A 21,062-nucleotide genomic window follows, 5' to 3' on the forward strand; every position below is an offset into this window, starting at 1 on the left:
TATTAATCCATGTTAAACCATAACAGACTCTATAAACCTCCCAGCTGAATGTTAACCCTGGTTCTCAAACCACTGAGAAAGAGAACAGGATAAAATTTGTTCGGTTGTTTTTAAGATGAAAACAGAGAGCCACAAAAACCTGCATAGTTGAATATGGGGAAAAAGTACTTTAGTCACTAAAATAGTATGATATATTTGATTTACCCACTGAAAAGCCCAAGGTAAATATGTTTTTTTCAGGTTAGAGGTGTATTTCGTTCAGCTACATAGTGTCATTCAAGAGAAAAAATAAAACCAGGTTCATGTACGTTTTGCAAAAACACAACACACCTTCTTTAAAGCACTATAAATAGGAGTTACCAGGGCTTTGGAGCTGACAACATTACCAAAACTGTGAAAGAGAATTCACAATAGAATGATATGGCATGCAGAAACTGTGTAGTCTTGAGAGCTTGCTTTGCTTTCTTAATCAATCAGGCAATATCTTACACAGTTTCTACTTGTGACTACACAAGGATATGGAGTTAACACAGGCCTGTGAAGTTGCAACACACTGCAACAGTGCTGTTAGTGAAAAAGGTGGGAATAAAGGGTACCTCCTTCAAGATCAGATGGCCTTGTTATCTCACTGCAGTAAGAAAAGGTAGGGTTCGTGTCAGAGCCATCTGATTTATAATCTCCCAGACTGGTAGAATGTAAATACTGCTTACTGTAACGGCTTGCTCTTTCTACAAAGGTAGAAAGAAATAAAAAATATCACAGTAAATAGATGAAAGAAGTGCAAAGACAAACCACAACATAAACCCCACCATTGCTAACATTGCTATTCATACACTGACAGCATTAAAATTAGAGAAAAGTGAATCCTTAGCAATTTTGTATCCATTTTGAGCACCATTAATTCCAAAGCTTGCTTCAAAATCTAATACAATTAAGCTTGGTCTTTGCTTTAAAAGAATATCAGAAATGGAAGGTAGTATTGAGACACCAGAAAGAGAAGGGATAAATAAGAAGAATATAAAAATTTCCAGTGGAAAATCAAATTATTCCTTTATCCCAGCATGCATACAAGTGCATGTGGAAATACTGCTGTATGTTGTTCAAAAGAATATTGAAAGTTCCAAAGTAGCAAAGGAAATACATGTGAAAAATAAACATTCAAAACAAACACTCCTATGCAGGAAAAGAATCAATAAACTCATAAAGCCAAAGCACTGCTCCCTGTTATTACATTACTTACTCTCCTTTTTCATCTATCCTTAAATTATGAACACCTTGGAGCAGCAAATAATAGAACAAAGCATAATATCATGTGCCATATAGGCAAAATGTGCATGGAAAAGAAATCAATTTCATAAATAGGCCACTTTCTATAACTCTGAAATTTTATAAGATCCAACTATTTGAAAATTCTACTTATAGCAAGGACAAAGTAGGTCAATGCTTTTTAAATGGCTACTTGTAAGTGGCATGAATAAGTTGTTTAGGGTAAGATTTATTTCACTATTTCTTATCTGCACATGTGATTATGGCTGAAGTTCCTATAAAACAATGCTTTTAAACTACTAGTTATAAATATATATGAAAGTATGCTTATAAAACATATGACTGGCATATTGGCCTGAAAATTTACAGTATCATCTTAGTTTCATAAACATAAAGAGCTGAATTAGGGAAAAGTCAGGATATAAGTAATACCAGAAAGCATATGCAGACTCCTAGACTGAATATTGTCCTCCAGAGGATCAATGTCGAAGATGGAGCCAGGATCTGTGCGCCAAACTTTAAGATCTTTTTCCAAAGCACAGAAGTTATAAGACAGACAAACATCAAAGGAAGTAAAAGCATGAAAGAAATGAGCTTTAACAATCAGCAATCAATTTCCTTCATCTAGAAATTAACCAAAATATCTAGATATTCACCTGAAGAGATCAGAAAGCATTAATTTCCTGCTTAAAAGAACTTAGTGTATTCACTTTAAGCACTGACATTATTTTAAGGAGACTTTTGCTTCCAATTTTTTTGCATTTTCTAAACATGACCATAGTACATTCTTAAGTCTAAATAAATGGAAACCAGTTAAGTATCACATATTAGAGCTCTCTTCTAGTAGCAGAACCGAAATCATCAGAGCTACAAGGTTATTTCCCCAATTCACCAGCAGCATCCTTACTGTGTGGGGATGCTGCAGTATATATCCCTATAGCCGACAGCTGGCGGTACACAGCTCCACAGCTGACTGACTCTCCTTTGCATACAGGAGAGATCATGTCAGCCTAAGAAGACAAGTTAGGGGCATAGCTCATCTCATCCAAAATAAATTTCTACTAATTGCTTAATTCATGTAAACTCAAAAGGATCCGTCATTCTTAATTAATACCGAAAGGACTAAGGTGACGATTTCAGCTGTAGAACTCTGCATTGTACACATCTACCGCAGGGTAAAATGAAGCCCAGTCTTGAATTTAACAAGTAATTCTCCGTGCCAGTGAGTGCCCAGGTGGCCAAGGAGGCCAACGACATTCTGGTCTGTATCAGCAATAGTGTGGCCAGCAGGACCAGGGCAGTGATTGTCCCCCTGTACTCAGCACTGGTGAGGCCACACCTCAAATCCTGGATTCAGTTTTGGGCCCCTCAATTCAGGAAAGATATTGAGGTCCTGGAGCAAGTCCAGAGAAGGGCATTGGAGCTGGGGAAGGGTCTGGAGCACAAGTCTGATGAGGAGCAGCTGAGGGAGCTGGGGGTGTTTAGCCTGGAGAAAAGGAGGCTCAGGGTCACCTTATCACTCTCTACAAATACCTGAAAGGAGGTGGTAGTGAGGTGGGCATATGTCTCTTCTCCCAGGTAACAAGTGACAGGATGTGAGAAAATGGCCCCAGGTTGTGCCAGGGGAGGTTTATATATTGGATACTAGGAAAAGATTCTTCACTGAAAAGGTTGTCAAGCACTGGAACTGGCTGCTCAGGGAATTGGTTGAGTTACCATCCCTGGAGGTATTTGAAAGATGTGTTGACATAATATGTGGGGACATGGTTTTGTAGTGGGCCTGGCAGTCCTGGGTTAATGGTTGCATATGATGATCCTATAGTTCTTTTCCAATCTAAATGATTCTGTTATCTGATATGCCTAAACTAAAATAATCTTTTAATCTCTTCAAATCTGTTTCAAATAAAACATTTATGTAAAATATAATCAGTCAAAGCACAAATCTACCAGATCACTCAATTTTCCTAGGGAGTTTCTTCTTGGGCAGACCTGGCTGCAAGATTTACTGCATGTATTGCAAGCAGGAAAAAAAACTTGTCTTCCCAACTTTGTTCTTTTGCTGGTTTGAGAGGTACCAAGCTAAATAATGGGTTGGTAGGTAAAGTGGGACTGTGAGGACCCCAAATTTTTCATGTTTCAAATTATTAATAGCCTAGATGCAATGGAAAGAACAGACAGAGCTAACAAAATAAATCCCATGGCATTAGAATACATTCAGTGTATGTACATTATACATTATCTACCACAACTCCCATAAGGTGAGGCATAGAGCTAACTCCTTCATGCCAAGATAAATTAAAGCCAACACAAAATCTTTTGACAAACTATGTGTTAGTCCTAGTGGTGATAAATTATGCACCTACAAAAAGTACTGACAGGCATGAGAAGTGGTAGGGGAATTGGTGAACGCCCAACTTGTCCTGTTTGATCATGCCTTAATAAGTAAAAATAGAAGTATGGCTTCATGGCAGCACAAATGCAACAGACATTGATTTGTACTGATTTTATCCATCTTTGTAATCTGAACTAACATACATAGAATCAGAATCTTGGCAATTTATAACACAAATCAATTTTAGCTCCCTGGTAACTTTTGCCAAGTTAAAATATCCTTATATTCATGTGAGAATTGTGGTTCCTCTTTAGTAACAGATCCAAAGCTCGCTCACATCAATTTATCTTGATGGGTTTAGAACGGCTTAGTAGGGTTAAAACTAGTGTCTATTTGCCAAAGAAGAGTCATTAATTTTAGCATTTGAAAAAGTAGTTACAGCTTCACCAATAATACATTAAAAAAAAGAGAGATTTTGACACACTTTTCGTAATTTACAAAAATGACAAAAAATACCCACAAGAGTCATAAGTATGTTTTTCAGTTTGCAAATTTTTTTTGAGCTGCCAAGGACATTTCATGAGCAGGGAGCTCATTGCTTCTTTTTAAACAAGTAGATATTATAATTGCAATTTTACTCCAAAAAATTTAGCTGAAATATTTAAGGTTTGTCATGGCCTTTTTCCTTTAAATAGTTGTACAATTTTTGGTGTTTGAAAGGTATGGGAAATTAAGAATTTCTGAGTGTTTTGATACCGGAGTATTATTAGGTGATAAATAGTACTAATATTTCACTTCTTACAGCTCAAGAATCTATCTCAGGGATGTCCTTAATGCCAATCTGTTTGTGCTAGCAAGGCTTCAGCGGCTGAACAAGGGACTGCACACATGGTCCTTACACAGGGCTACAGCTCACATGCAATGCAGCACAGAGCAGGAAGTTTCTAGTGTGCACTAAGCAGCATATTGCAAACTGAACATCACACTGCAATTTTACAGGAGCCTTTCTCTTTTTCTTTGGCTGCACCACATCTAACAATGAAAGTGGGTAGTGATAGAAGATCATCAGCAGCTGTCCCAGGCAGAGCTCTCTAAACACACACTTTTGAGGAATCCTTTCTCATATAAGGCTGTAGCTACAGACACATAAAGGATGGCAAAAAAAAGGAAAGAAATATACTTCCTTGTGTGGGAGAGACTCATTTGGAGACTTTAAGGAAAAGACTGAAAAAGCATCTGCCAGGAATTATATAGTTAACCTTGCTTTAGGCGGGAGGATGGCCTTTGTGACCCACCAATTAGTCCATTACACCTGCAATTTCTCTGGTTTTTGAGAGGCAAACTTAAAAGTCATCCTCACTGTTATCACTGTGTATGCAGAATTTTAGAGCGCTATCTCAGTTTGGGGTTTTGTACGCAGATCCTCTGGGGTCTACATGGTTGTAAAGCACAGAAAAACAGAAAAGGAACACACCAAAAGAAAAAGAAATGAGAAAAGAAAAAAGGTTACCATTTCCTTTGCCACAGCAGACTTGTTGACTTTTAAACAATTTCAAATATCCACTTCAATTTTTAAATAGAATTCATTATGTCAAATAATATCTTAATGCAATACCTTGTCTTTACATATAAATCTCATCTGTATTCTATCCCTTGAACACCAATCCTTATCTTGGACCATCCTTCAGAACATCCCTTCTGAACACTGGTGCTTAGCTTATTGGGGATCTAATGAGTTAGTGATGAATTACAGATGGAGATATTTCTAAAGCCGTGTGAAATTCTGAAACAAGAGGTAAATAGATATGTGCACATCTGGAGAAATTACTGACTGACAGAAGGGGAAATCTCAAACTGACCTGCAACATTTGAACACTGAAATCTTCCAGAATCCCAGGTTGAATCATCTTTCTTCTGTGCAAAATTAAGATTATTGCAGATATTTTGACCTTCCCTATAGAGCCAATAATCAAATTTAAACTAATAGCAAAAACTATCCTTTTCTTTTTTTTTCTTTTTAATTACAGAGCAAATTATAATCTCCCATTATTACTTCACCAGAAGCTGACATGGAACCACTAGTTCAGCCATAAGTTTCATGCTGAGAAAAAAGAGAAAATGAAATCTGGAGAACACAAACAGGGGCTTTTATCTTCACCACAGTGCTTTCAATAACAACAATATTTAACAGCTTACCAACAATTATTCCAGGTCTTCTATCCATTTCAACGATATGTGGATGCACACCTTTATATGCTGCATCACTCACAATTTGGGTGTTTTTTCGTACACGCTCTGTTATAGGATCATCTACCACTGGGGTGAAGCCTCTGCCCTTTGTCTTCTCAAAATCTTCATGATATTTTACCTAGGAAAACAAGAAGAGTTACATTTTTCCCCAGGTTGCAATTGACAGCAAATAATTATTCTAAGCAAGAATGCATACATGTTTGGTTTTTGAGGCACTTACATTCTTTGACTTGGCACCATAACAAAATTGCTTTACACATGAGATAGGCTGCATGGTCAGCCAAGTCTTTTCGATCACCTTAACTTGATTTTCTGAAATTTTATTATCAATTTTGCATTTCTTTTCCATTCACACTGAATTAGGCACTAGCTTAAGCAGCAAAGTATCATCTTACTACCACACAGTACACAAAACAACCCTGACCTCAGGAGGCCATCCGGTCCATTCCCTTCTTCTCTAGCATAGGATAGCTGTCTAGAGATGCAGACAACTACACCTGTCTGTAAAAGTGTTCCAGCAGCAGTAGTTCTAAAGAACTAAAGCATTTTCATTCACTGATAATTTTCACTACATGCACAGTATCATACAAAATGTATCTTTTGCTCTTTCATTTTATCATATGACAGCTGGCTTTTAAAATAGGTTTTTAGAAAGAACAACAGTTATTCTAAACTGTCTGCTTTAAAAAAATATATTAGAAAAAAGGACATTAGAATAGAAACTGTTACAGCACCGAGTGTTGGAACAAAACCCCAGCATTAGTAAGAGTTATAAAGGTAGTACTGCTGATTATGCATATTTACATCATAAATAACTTAATCATCAATGAATTAAATTGACAAACATTCTCACACAAGCCAATGCACACAAAACAACTCATTCCAAGAACCAAAGTCACACAGAAACCAGGAACATGCACAGGCACAGGTGAAGTGTGTCACCTAATCCAGTGAAATTGTGATGCTCAAATGATCTGTGTACATTTTTAAAGAAAAAACAAAACCAAAAGAACAGACATGTAACTGTTAGAAAACTGTTTATTAGTATTTTGAAAATGTTCATTACACTCCTATGCAGTTAGCAAACACTCCCTCTACAGGCGTAAGAAGAAAATATTCCTTCCATACCTGAGGAGAGAGTTTCATTAGTTACCTATATTAATGGAAGGCAAAGTCCAGTGGAAGTCAAGTGCCGTTCCTTAGTATGCTCTAGTTATAGGAAGAAAGTACCCTACCATTGAGATGTTGTTTTGTGTTTCTTTGACATGCCTTAGCTCAGGTGTGTCTAGAAGCACACTACGTCTACCTTTCATCTGCCTCTGATCACTGCTGTACTTGACCTGCAAAACAGCAACAACAGCACAGGTGAATTGCTTGTTTACAGGAGAAAGGATGGTGAGAATCACAGCATGCAACAGTACCCATTCCAAAGCACAATGACAAGCAGTTCTCTTCTTTCTTTACACTCATGTGCTAGTAAATTATTTCACAGTGAGGACACAGATGAGCTACTATATTGGTAGGGCCAAAAGCCACATTTATTCCATCAATCACTTACTCAAAAGAAAGTATTTAATTAAAAGCTGAAATTTGTGACTGTTTAAATTACATAAATGAAATAATTCATTTATCAACTGATAAATAAGATAAATAATAAGAAAACACCTCAGTGACTTAGAATATCCTTAAAACCAATTTGTATAGCTGATGATAAGCTACCATCTTATTACCCAGACAGACACAGAGTCTGTTCTCAGTCTGCTTCCAGGTTGGGATTACCTGAGAACGTCAAGGAATTCAATTCTTATCCTTTGGAAGCTTTCTTACTCCTGTTCAATAGCTAGTCTTTATTAGTAGCACAAAGCAACATGTCTGGGAAGAATCTGAATATTCTGTTTCCAAAATGAACATTTGGGCTCTGGGTTTCGTGCATCAGTAAGTACAGAATCTCTCCCATCACATTTCTTCTGATTAGCTTATTTTGTGACATTTTACAGACTAGTAAAGATGTAAGGTTAATTGTCTGTTAAAAATAAGAAGGAAAAAAAACCTCACTCAAAACTCTAAAATAGTGAAAGTCCTACTTATTGGTTCTGGAATGAGTACTCTTACAGTTTCTTCTGTCTTGTTGAATTCTTCTACCAATGGCCTCTCTTAGCTCCTACATCGCACCGTAACCTGTGCACTGTGTTAGTAAATATTTTAAATTTACCTCTGTATTCACACTCCAAGTATTACCCCTCAGATGAGTTGTGCAAATCTATTTCAACATGCATTTGTGATGACAGAAACCATGTATTGAAACTGTCTAACCCTCCTTAAGATTACATATTGGCTAAGAGAGCAGACATGAAAATATATATCTTGGTGTCTGTGTTTCATAGGTAAGTTTGAAGTAATGTACAGAGAAACAAAAATATACGGTACTGCATGTTCTTCAAACCCTTCTAAATTAATCAGTAAATTCTCTTAGAAAATAGATTCAGCTACATATGCTTTTGAATATAAGGCATTTTCTGGACAGAATAATTACAGCCAACATAGGTTGATTTTCATCTTGCTCATTAACACAGAGGAGTATTTATCCCTGTAAATCTTGAGAAACAAAGTGAAGGAGTCGCTTGGCAAAACACATTTCATTTTCACAAATTAAAAAATTACTTAAAGTCTAGAATTGTTGTGAAGTTTTCCTCTTATTTTCAACTACGCACCTCAAAAATAATTGACTTTGGTAAATATTCATGAGCATTTTAAGATCATCATTAAGATATATGTAGTTACAATGTCAGCTTCTGTTCCTTTGTCCTTAGACATATTCCCTGACAAATCCAAGCTACTTTTCACTCCTACTCTCAGTTCTAAAGTGTTCATTACTTGTAATTCTCTCCTGCCACATTGACACAGTGGTTCTGCATGAAACCTCTTCTATTTACCATCTGAAGCAACTTTGCCACTGATGTTTTTTCAGTGCTGAGGACAGACTGCAACATAACTGGTCTTATCCTTTACTTCACCATGCTTTTTGCCCTTCTTCCTTGCTCCTTAATAGAATTGTCCCCTGCTTCTTACACCACTGCAGTAGCAATTATATTTTATTAACATAAAAGCCAAAAAGATATATTATCTTACTCTTCAGTATTTAGCAATGGGACCTATTAAGAACTACTCAGCTCTAACATAGGTGGACACTTCCATGCTTTGAATCTCAAAAAAAAAAAAAAGACATTTGCCCTGAGGTTAAATTCTCATTTCCTTTATTCTTTACTGCAATTCACTCCTGCAATCTAGCAACTCTAATTTGGTAACAAGGGACAAAAATTCTTGAAAGAATGACTGACCCCTACTGACTCTCTCCTTGAAAAATACTGGCACCAACACAACCACTTATTTTTTTTGCAAGAATAATCAGGCAGCCCTGAATGTGTTTGTTGCACATATGTGCAGTGCATGTCCTCAAAGAATAAAACCAGTATCTCTTCAGTGAATGATGAAGTTGGATTTCTTTGACACATCAAATGTAAAAGGAAAAGCATATCCATGTTTATATTTCTACAATGACTGAAATCTGAATGACAAAAAGATTCAAACAACTTGCCGAGCTGATATTATCTTGATTCTTTCTGACTCTCTCTATCTCAGGAGTGACACTCACAGCAGTAGCTTTGCCAGGCTGCTCTCTGTAGTGAACCTATTATTTAACAGAATAAAGTATATATTCATATTATTTCAACTATAGCAATATCTCATTGTTTTATATAAAAATGCATGACTTGAAAGGTCATCCAGGAAACAACTGAGAAGCTAAAATGCATCTGAAGTTTATTAATGTTTATAAAACTTGATTTTTGAAACATAACCTTGAAATTTTTTTCTGTGCAGGGTGTTTATTAATGCATTTCTGTGGATATATACCCACATATGCACACAATATCTTGACATTTACCAGACTGATCCTTGGCTGTACAGAGAAATATGTCATATTTGGAATGGGGTTAAGCCACAAATAATGCAGTAAAGGCAAGCAGAGCACATGAAAAACTGAATTTCAGCAAGGTGCACTGCAAATATATATTTGTCAAGACACAGAAACTCCATAATGTCTCCCTCTGTGTTCTAAATTTTATATATTACATATTCAAAGGTGATTAAACACAGAGGGTGCAGTACATCAGACAACTGCCAATTGAATCCAGCCTAATTTCACCATGCATTTATCTAAATGTACTGCAGGAATATCACCTTTATCATTTTGCAACAAAATACACTTAATGCATTAACCAAATGCACACTCAATGGATCAGGATCTAAAGCATATAGAGAACAGGATGTGGCCTTCACAGAGCAACCAATCTAAGTTAACTCTGGCCCCACATGCTGGGAAGTCAGATATGGTAAATATTTAGTAACAGATTCTGGCAAAAAATTTATGCCAATTCATATAGTTTTATGCAAAATAAATTCTTCCATAAAAAAATAAGCTCTCAGGCTTAAGTGATAAGGTTAACTGTGCAGATATATTACACTCATAATTCTGCAGTCCACAGTGGCAGTAATTGCTTAAGCAATTATCTTCCAGCACAACACAATTTTGGTCTGTCCAAATTGAAAAATTAATGTCTTACAAAAATGATGGTAAACTTTCAAATAGATTAAACTTGAAAACTAACATTTATAAAGGTAAAATGACTATTCAAGAATTAATATTTCTAGAAATGGCTGAATTAAAGAATCTTCACTCAGAGCTGTTCCAGTGACTTGAAAAGAATTTAAGCTTTCCGGTGAAATTTGCACAACACAAAAACTGGTGAAAAGTAAACGACAAAGTGAGTAGGAAAACTATACAGGCTTGAATCACTTGGGAAAACAGGTTTTTTTGAACAGAATACATTTTAGTAAAGCTAGATATATCAACAATAATCCAGAAGTTGAGTTAGAGGGACAGAATTCTTGAAAATTGTGACTCAAAATTTTGGTGAATGCAGCAGAAAGCACCCCAGGGACACACTGGCAGCTCTCAGTGAGGAGAGTGCCTGTTCTCTCAAGGACTCATTAACATCATCTTCATCAATGCAGGAAGGCAGTAGTGTGCTCCAGTCCTTGCCTTCTTCTCTGTGCTCTGGCAAATCATATGACTTTCCAATGGTTATGTCAGCCACTAAATACTAAATTCTGATGGGAAGGTTACTGAGGAGCCAGAAGAAGACAGGTAAGAGAGTAGAAGTTTGAGCACAACTGTAGCTAATTTTTTAACAAGCAGAGAAAAAATAAAACTGGAAACAGATATTCTGGTTAAAAAAAAAAGGAAAAAAATTGGTCAAGATTTTCTGCAAATATCCAAGGAAGAGAATAACATCTCAAAGCATTGCAGGCATTTCTTTAACACAACACGTGATGCTTCATCTGCCATTTCCCAAACTAAGCAATGTCTTTTCACAATTGCTTCCTAAAAGAGGGGTTTTGAGTCATGCCTTTACTTGAATTCCAATTCAATACATTTGTTTCCCGCAACTAAAGAAAAGGCACAGTTTCAGAAAGCAGAACTTTGTACTCATCTTGTGCACCCAAAAATTATACAAAGGATTAAAGGATAGCAACTTCCCATGCTGACATTCTCTTGATTCCTCTTGACTCTTTCCATCTCAGGGGTGACACTCACAGGTGTAGCTTTGCAGAGCTGTTCTTTGTACTGAACCTAGCAAACATGCCAGAAGATATTACGACAGAGATTTCAAAGTAATAGAAATACACAACTGTGCTAGACATCACTAAAGAGCACATTGCATTTGGATGGAAAGTACCATTCCTTAATAACCAATCCCATTTTCCACACAATACTTACTACTCACCCTCTTTCAGTTCTTCTATTTCAAACACAGACAACTGTTATTTCAACGGGAATAATTCACTGTCATTGTTATTAATCAAAGTGCAATGCTAAGGAATTATCATTTTACCATTAATTGATTAAAATGGTCTTTGTGAACAAACAGAAACTAGCACAAACACCACAGACATATTCACCAAGACACATTTAATACAGCGGAGAGAAGTGTGCAAGCAATGAAAATGGAGCACACATTGCTAATATTCTTCTGGTTTTCCTTAACTCTCCTTAGTTCGGGTGGATCAGAAATAGCTGTTGCACGCTGAATTTCTTCCTTGTATTTAATCTGCACAATAGATATTACAAAAAAATTAGAAACTTAAAGAAGAGAGAGACAGGCACATCACTTTATACTCTCTCCCTTACACATACTGCACAGCTAGACCACATCGACAAACACCATTGGTCTGAAAATGAACACTTATATTTAATTTCTAAAACAGTCTGCTAGGGTCTCTAATGCATCTTGTTTGATGCAATGCAGAAGAGAGTGCAATTAACAATTCTATTGTACTAAAACTCTTACAGTGGGAATATACATCACATGGGATTGTGGCTATTTTCATGACAATTGGGATGCTGCATATACTACTTGGAGATCCACACCACTTTGACAATGACTTGGTCCTTCTATTATCTTGCTATGGATAAGTCTACTAGTCCATTTCAGAAACCAAGCCTTTTAGGTGTTCCTGAAAAGGTGGATGACTTCAAAGTCTCACTGAAGTTCTCCAAAAACACATGCAGACAAACAGGTGAAAATGCAGTTGTCTGGATTGTTGATGCCTTTGCAGGTGTTGTCAGATATTTGCTGGGTTTTTTTCTAACATTTTCAACTCTCTTCTCCAAGACATGGTACTTCTGGAGGGTGCCCAATTTCATAGCACAGACAAAACAACTTATTCTTCTCTAAGCTCATACTTGGAAGCTGCTTTGACTGAAATTTATAAATAAATAAAACCAAACCAGCCCAAAGAACAGACCAGGAATGGAAAATTTCAGTCCAGACAGTGTAGGACTGGCAAAAATACTAAAGCACTGGAAAAAAGGGGTTTTTAATAGAGACTATTAGGTAAGTTTAAGAATTGGCAGTGCTACTCATCCTTAAAATGTCTGTTGCTTGAATTTTAATCAGACCCCAGCTTTGTGGTATTGAGTGACATACCACAGGGCTTTCCTCACAGATTTCACACTAACAAAAACACAAATAGAATCTTCTCCCAAAGTCCTGCTTCTTCCCAGTGCTGTGTCCAACCCTGCCTGCCCCTCAAAATACACAAGTTTTTTAAAAGTCCTTAGTTGTTTGTAGCTTCTCAGTTCAGATTCATCTACAGTCCATGGGTCTGTTGCTTGCTTTGAAAGTTCTGTGAGATCTTGGTTTCTTCCAAACCAATCATCACAACAGGTGAGATGAGCTCAACCTCCTTGGCTGTCACTACCTTTTATTTTAGGCTTCAAAAACACCATTCTGATGTTTGTCTCCTACATATGTAACCTGGAAGAATCTGATCACTTTCAGAACATGACTCAATGGACTTTTTTGTGTGGTTGGTTGTCCAGTAAGTGTTATTTTGGTGCCCTGGTGCAAATTTGCTTCTCATTCCACAGTTTCATTTAGCTCAGAAAATAGTTTTAAAGCTGTCCCAAGTTCTTTTGGCTAAATTTAAAAATACATGTAAAATATTTAAATCTAATGGATTCAAAATTAGTGTAATTTACCCTTCCTTTGGGACTCCTGTAAATTACACAATACAATTTCCCTCTTATTGAACAATATAATTTCCCTCTCACTGACATATAATTTGAAACATTATTGTACATTGCCTTTAAATTTGGCATTCTACACCTCTAATAAATATTATACAAGACCCAAGTAATTTCAAGTACAAATAGAGGTAATAAAATACCTTTTGTAAAACATTAACTCTACACGAAGACTAGCAAGGTAAAGGCCATGCTACTCACGTCATACCACTACACCACTAATGCATTTTGTACTTCCCTTGGTATGTTTTTGTTCAAATGTGTTTACTAGCATACTGATCGACCTTTCATTTCTCCCTCTTCACCACTATTTAGGATTTCTAAAACAGCAAGAACAGTGCACACTATTTTTCCATTTCACATTGAAAGGTATTGTGAAAAAACATTAGAGTAAGACTTCTAATAAGTGTCTGTGTGACTGTGTGACTACTCTTGAAATAAAATTCTATGGTAACTGGAAATTTAAAAGCAAAACAACAACAAAAAACCCAAACAAACAAACAAAAAAGAACCCCTCATCCTCAAATCAAGCAAACCAACAACTTCCCCCAACCAGGAGGTTTCAACTACTTACTATCCAATTTTTTAAGGATTTAGGACACATGATAGCTTGTACTGTGACTCAAAATGACAAGATGAAAAGTGATGGATAGAGCAGAAAAACATTCCAAGGAAAATAAGAGCTTTTCTACATTTTTTGGAAATTCTCTACCTGACCTTACTTTAGAGGGATAATTAACACTATTCACTTAACAATGAAATTCTATGAGAATAGGTGTCCAGAGTCCCTAATTAATATTTTAACTAATATTTAAACACAACATAGAGTCATGTCTATACATTATTTTCAAATTTTACTTTTTTAAAAAATCTAATCATTAGAGAAGTCATGTCACAAACATAAAAATGGCCCCAGAAGAGTCCCCATCAAATATAACAAAGAAGTGAACAATGCAATTGCAAGGGTTTTCTTGCTGGGCAGTCACTTTTCTGGTTTTTTCCAAGTTTTGCCACATATTTATCAGAAGAGAATGTTCTATTTGAAGAAAACAGTCATGCTGATATTTTATTTTTATTTGCCTATTAAAGTGCGAAAGAAATTGGGCATCCATAGCTAAACAACATCAATTCAGAACCAATCTCATCAGATCCACAGATCAACTTGTCACCAACATGTAAAGAGGCACCAACTCTCCATCTTTTCACATAGTTCAAGTCTGGACATAATTTTTCTCTTCTTGAAGTGCAAACTGTATCAAATCCTATGCAATACATGCAGTCTCTAAAAGAAAGTTACAGATTTTCTTTTTCGTCACATGGTATTTTTCGAACCTGCAAATACAACTGCTGTTCAGTCTGTCACACAGGAGAATACATCTCATATTTCTCACTCTTGAAAGACAAAAAATTCCCTCAAGTATTTAGTTAAAATATTTTCTTATTTTTCATAATGTTTCAATTAGAAACTCCACCTCTGGACACAGAAGTGCTTCAGCAGACAGGAGTTCTAGCTGTGCTAGAATAGAGCTCTATATCCAAAATCCAGTGGACAACTATTTGAATAAGATGTGTGATATGAAAATGAAGAAGTTTTTAGGAAACTAGATGAAAAAAAAAACCATTTTGTCCACCATTTATTCACATAAGAATAACTTATGTTAATAGCACTCACCGAGCTAATATTCTGTTGATTTTTCTTTACTCTTTCAATCTCTGGAGTGTCTTTTACAGCTGTGCCAGCTCCTACTTCCTCCTTGTAAAACACCTTCATTTCCCCAAAAGAGAAGATAATTATGAGACTGTTAGCAATGCAAATGCTATTTCTCATAAAGGGCTAGGCAATTTTCCAAACACCAAATTGGTCTGACTATAAATCTTGCTAAGAAAGAAAATACTTCAACTTTTCATAAATCAGACTAATTATCAATAACTATGATTACACTGTTTGTTTTCAACTGTAAGCCAGATAGTATATTCTCATCCTTTAGACTGACCTCAGTATTTTTAAGTATTTGCAATGACATATTTAAATTTGGAAAAAATATTAAAATTTCTATAACAATCTATAAGGTTTTATAAATGTAACTTTATGCTTGAGTAATTTCATTCATTTCAATGTAATTGAAGGTGCATATACATGCAGGATTTGATTTGGTTTTTTTTAGTCTTCAGATCTTAAAATACTGTGAGAAATGAACAGACATTACTATTATTTCTAAGTTAACAAGCTAAAAATTTGAAATATTCATGGAAAAATAACAACAACCAGAGCTACAATCCAAGTCATACAATTTTTGACTCCTAGGTTCAAGCCAGAAAGCTGAGGACTGCATCTAAAAACAAAAATCACTTCTTAAAAGATACACATGCTGTTTATACAATACTCCTCTCTATTTCAATTGTTTCAGTAAATGATAAACACAAAGCCCATCAGTAGAATCAATCATTTGAAGTTACTGAAAGAGACAGTAAATAACTGCTCCACAAATTCCAAGCCTGGTTATAATTTAAATAACCATGGAGCACAAGTTCATGCTGAAAAACTCCTCAAGAAGTTTTACTTGATTTTCAGTATTTGGTGTCACATCTGTTGCCATTTTGGTAAGTATTTCCAGTCAGTTAGTGTAAAAAACAAGTCTGGTCTTGGAGTTAATAAAATTAATCTTTACCATTTAGTATTTCTGCCTTTCTTAAACCAAGATTTATTTAACTTTTCCTATCAACAAACCTTAAACAATAAAAACATCATTCCTGATTAATTTCTCCTACTTCCTTGAAGTCCTCCATAGCCTGGGGTGAATACTACTGCCAAATATTCTAGAGGAGAGTGAATGTCGGCAACTAATTTTTTAAATATTCGGAAAACCTTTAACAATCTAGAATTTTGTTTTACCATGTGAGAACAGAGACAGTTTATGAGTAAGGACTTGAAAACTGTTCTGCACCATGTCAGATTTATATTGTGGGTCGATCTACAATACACTTTTCTCCTCTACCAAGGAAGGATTGGTAAAATATGTTGGAGACAGGATTTTTCTATGAAAGAAATGACTGTGAAGTAAATATCCTATTATAAATCATCTGCCAAGTGAGCTAGTGAGCTAAAAGCAGCAACAATCTTATCTGCAGAGCAAGCTGGTTTTTTTTGTCCATTAAGGCAGAAAAATCCAAAAGACAAAAATCCAAAAATCAGAAGACTATCAGTGGTCATTTTTTTTTATGCTGCTTCCAGCTGTATCTTGACTCAGTAAGAACTTACCTTTGTAATCTAAACTGCACAGAAGGATGAAAGATTAAAACACAGAGAAAGAAGAAAAAATGATAGTTCAATCACAGCTGTAAACTGCTTTCCTACATCTGGAGGATCCAGATCACAAACAGAAACAGGACAATCGCAAAAGAAAGCAAATACAAATGGTGATTTGTCAAAGACAAAACATTTTATTTCTTACTATCTAGAACACTAACAAAGAGGATAATTGTCAGTCTTGGCACTGAAAACTCAGACTGGCCTACAGGGTTGCAAGGGGTTCAGATGCATCAGAGGCTTGTCATGGCTTAATTAAGTAGTGATACCTATCTTAATTAAGCCTGGTACCTAACTGTTAGTGAGTCCGCACTGCCAGAGCCACTGACCTACTTGAAGACTTCATCAAAAGCTGTCAAGCAGGGTGGAAAGCAGATCCCAGAGGCTAGCTTATATCCCTCTGTTCCAGGGAGTTTCAGCCTAGGCTGTTAGGACACCAGTGACATGAGAAATGGTGACAATCACTGTCACACTATGCTGCAGAGCACCATTCAAAACCCGGAGCCAGCAGATGACAGGAAGCAAAATTGGGCCAGTGGGCCTGTCAAGAGCTCCTACTAGAAAGATGTAGCTTTTGGCTGTCCTCATTCAAAGGAAGAAAAAGGGCAGGTAATGGCTGGAGATGTTACAGGAGTGACCACAGCCTAGAGCAGGCTCGGAGGTATCTCCTCTGCCCTCCCCTCAGGCTCTTGCTCGCCTGCAGAAGCCTCAGCTGCACAGGGGAGCTGCAGGCAAACACCTCCAGGAGAAACTAACTGAGCTCGTACTTCTGAGAGCTGGAGAAGCTGAGGATATCTCTAAGTTAAAGAACATGTGTGTCAGATAATACTAAACATATTTAAGTATCTTATATTCCTTTCTCTCAAATCATTGGCTTCATTAGTATTACTTAGTCTGCCATACAAAACAGCCACTGACTGGCCTTTTGTTCTGGAGGCCAGATTTACTCCTCTTCTCTGTTATATTACAAGCAAAGGCAGAATTACAAACAGCAGCACTAATGGGCCCAAAAAGGAAGTGGAACTTAATACATCCCAAACTGGGCAATTTTAGAAATCTAAGCTCATAATTTATATTTAGGGATAAACTGAAACTTAAGTCTAGCAGAAAATTTAAAAATAAACCCAGTGTAACATAAAATCATTATATATATATATATATATTTATGAAATCTGATCTGTTCTAATTTTATACCCCAATCTTGATGCTCAGAACATATGATAGAAAACAGATGAAAAATCTTATACGTACGGTAAGAAGCCTTAGGTTTTTGGTTTTTTCCCTTTTAAATAAAGTACTTCCTGGGGCTTGATGGAAAAAGAAAAAAATCTTCATTTAAAAATAACCGTGGTTTGGCAAGGTGATATAAGTGGTTTAGAAATTCAAAATAACAGTGCCACACCTAGAAAAGCTGGGTATTTTTTTTACTGAAAGAAATGAGTGATACAGCTTTTGCCAGGAAAATTATGCAAATGGTTCAAAGGACTTTTACTCATAAGTTCCCTATTTTATGCTGTGGCACAAGAGACCCTATTTAAACTAAAAAATATCTGAAAAGTTACAAGCAAAGAGAGAAGCACTGTTACTCACTGAACTGATGTTTTTCTGAGTACTTCTTATCCTTTCCATCTCAGGAGTGTCTGGGACAGAAGAATAGTAACAGAGCATCTTCTCCGCTTCATCTTTGTACATTTTCTGAAAAAATAATTTTTAAATGGCTATGCTTTTTGGGCTCCAAACCGCACAAAATTGCACAAAAGATGCTTATTGCTAATGAACCTCCTCATCCAGTCTGTCAAGTATTTACTTAAACCTCTCTTCTCCACCATACTGTTATCATTGTCTGTCCCCCACACTAAAATAGATCTCATATACGTATACATAATATATCCTCATATATAACATATCTTCATACTTAATATATCCTCATATATATTTTCTCCTCACTGTCAGAATATATGTAATGTAACATTAGGTAATTAGGTAATGCGAAAAGAACTGCCTAATAGATGTAAATAATGAAATTCAATTTACATGGTGTAACAGGCCTAAATACAAATAAGAATCAGGCAGTTAAGACATTTTACTGCATGTAAATTAATCTAGTACAGGTATGAAAGCCTCTGCAGAGCTAGAGAAGTAGTATTTTGAGCAATGTATGTCAAGCACTCATTGTTACAGAGAATTAAAACATTCAACTTTTGACTATGTCTACCTGGCTTGCTATTTCTGACGCCCTTTTGGCCCGTTGAATTTCTGGAGTATATGGACCAACTTGCATCCCTTTTCCTCTAATTTCAGTCTCCAGATCCTTTTTATATTCTTTCTGAAGAAAAAATAAAGGGGAAATAAAAACCATAACTAATACTGCAACTCTCTGTACATGCTGTCTTCAAAGCTATTCTGATAGTACTGGTCAGACTATAAAAATAAATTCTTCCATTTCTTTAATTTAATATTTTTATTGTGCACTGCTTGCTTTGTTTAGCTTAAGAACGTTCAATAAGATTTTATATTTTTAACATCTCATTGTGTTTTACTTTCAAAGTAATCTTAAAGCAATTAATTCTGTACTCACCTGGCTGACAATTTCAGAAGCTTTTTTGGCTCGCTGTATATCAAGGGTATCCGTACCCACTTCCATTCCCTTTCCTTTAATTTCATTCTCCAAGTCTTTCTTGTATTCTTTCTGAAAATAATAGCATTGGAAATACTCACGGCTGACAGCCAAATTCTCAAATTTAATCTGTACGATTTCACTGACCAGCACTCATAAACCACCAAATAACGAATGATTCAAGAGAACTAGTTTTGTAGAATCTATCCATGAGATAGCTGTAGTTGCTGATGGGTTAAAAAACCCTTTTAACAGACTGCTCACTTCAAATCTGATGTAGCCTTTCACATCTACCTGTCTCGGCAGTTTTGGCAGCCACAGTCAGACACGTAGATGAGAATTTCTCCCTCTGCTGTGCTTTGCAAGACTGATGTCATAATGCTTTAGCATCTCTCTATCATTTGGCCCTAAGTAAGGAGCTATTTAGACCTAAAAGCAGCAGGGCCCACAGTGACCAAAGACACCCTTGGCCAGACATGGCTAATGAGGAACAAGCACAACCTGCAGAAGGTGATAGGAAGGTCTAAGTTCTGGGAAGCTTAACTTTCCCCCCTTACACTGATTATGCAATGTCCAACTCTTTGCAGCTCAATTAGCTATTTGGAGAAATCTGTGTTTTCAGTACTGCCTAGATTGGTCACCACCTGGAATTCTCAATCACAATAATTTGTTGCATTCTGTCATATGGAAAGCTTGTCCCAGGAATGGGACTGACCATGCTTGCAATTTCAGAAGCTTTCTTGGCTCGTCTTATCTCCGGTGTATCTGGACCAACTTCCATGCCCTTCCCTTTAATTTCATTTTCCAAGTCTTTCTTGTATTGCCTCTGTGAAGATAGAATTTATACATTATATTCACAGCATCCAGAGATTTTTTTCCACAAGACATTGAAATTTAGGATTTAGAGTCAATCAAAACTCTCAAGAGTCACAATTTTCAAGACTCTTGGTAAGCTGTTGTCAGGAAAAACACATAACAAACTACAGGAGGAAAACTTTTAGAAGATATTCACTGAATGTACAAACCACTGAGAACGAATTTTTAATGTAGCAGAGGGTGAGAGGAAATCAGCCCATGCAGCTTGCTACAATTATCCTCTAAAGTAAAGAGGAAGTTTAGCTCTGCAGAACATGGTGTAGTAAGTTGGTACTTGGTGCCAGCCTAATTGAAACACATCTCACTTTTAAGAAAATATTTTATTTATGACAAGACTACATGTTAGAAATTTAATACCATACAGAATTGCTTCCAGTGAACTTCCAGATCAAGAAGTTGTAATTTATTCATTTAATAGGTCTTTCCTGAACCATAGCCATTAGGCAAGTGGCAGTCCTCATCCGTGATTGCTGCTTTTTCCTCACAACATAAATTATAAATAAGCAATAACCTGAAAACAAAATTAATATTTCATCTTCAGCTTATCCAAGCAAGGATATGTTCCTTGTTCATCAGCAAATTATATTAAAAAGTAATATGGAAATATTGTATACAATAGTTGTACTTTTTTTTGTAGAAAAATATTCTCAGCCACTGCTATTTCTACTACTTTGGTAGTAATCATCCTTTTTTCTGTTCTAGTTCATCTCCGCCTGTGGAAAACTTTTTTTCAAAGTAAATACATATAATTTTAAAATGCCCCTTA

At 36.1% G+C, this 21,062-nt stretch overlaps 1 protein-coding gene across 14 annotated transcripts in view; it reads right to left on the bottom strand.

Moving 5' to 3' along the window:
- NEBL (nebulette) overlaps positions 1–21,062 on the bottom strand; it is a 258,274-nt gene that overhangs the window by 28,677 nt on the left and 208,535 nt on the right. For 7 of the 14 annotated variants that reach the window (XM_042042788.1, XM_042042787.1, XM_042042784.1 and 4 more), the window contains 12 exons: positions 20,136–20,246; positions 19,382–19,492; positions 19,019–19,129; positions 18,394–18,498; positions 15,169–15,261; positions 11,926–12,018; positions 11,448–11,540; positions 9,444–9,536; positions 7,084–7,188; positions 5,795–5,966; positions 1,699–1,791; positions 597–728 (listed from right to left, as the gene is read on the bottom strand). In XM_042042788.1, coding sequence (XP_041898722.1) covers positions 597–728; positions 1,699–1,791; positions 5,795–5,966; positions 7,084–7,188; positions 9,444–9,536; positions 11,448–11,540; positions 11,926–12,018; positions 15,169–15,261; positions 18,394–18,498; positions 19,019–19,129; positions 19,382–19,492; positions 20,136–20,246 — 1,312 coding nt within the window. The remainder of the gene's footprint in view (positions 1–596; positions 729–1,698; positions 1,792–5,794; positions 5,967–7,083; positions 7,189–9,443; positions 9,537–11,447; positions 11,541–11,925; positions 12,019–15,168; positions 15,262–18,393; positions 18,499–19,018; positions 19,130–19,381; positions 19,493–20,135; positions 20,247–21,062) is intronic. The other 7 variants (XM_042042791.1, XM_042042783.1, XM_042042792.1 and 4 more) reach the window with 7 other exon arrangements.

The sequence above is a fragment of the Corvus kubaryi genome, unplaced genomic scaffold (assembly GCF_017639235.1).
Source record: "Corvus kubaryi isolate FWS band 111438036 unplaced genomic scaffold, C.kubaryi_AGA036_p1.0 37398, whole genome shotgun sequence".
NCBI lineage: Eukaryota > Metazoa > Chordata > Aves > Passeriformes > Corvidae > Corvus > Corvus kubaryi.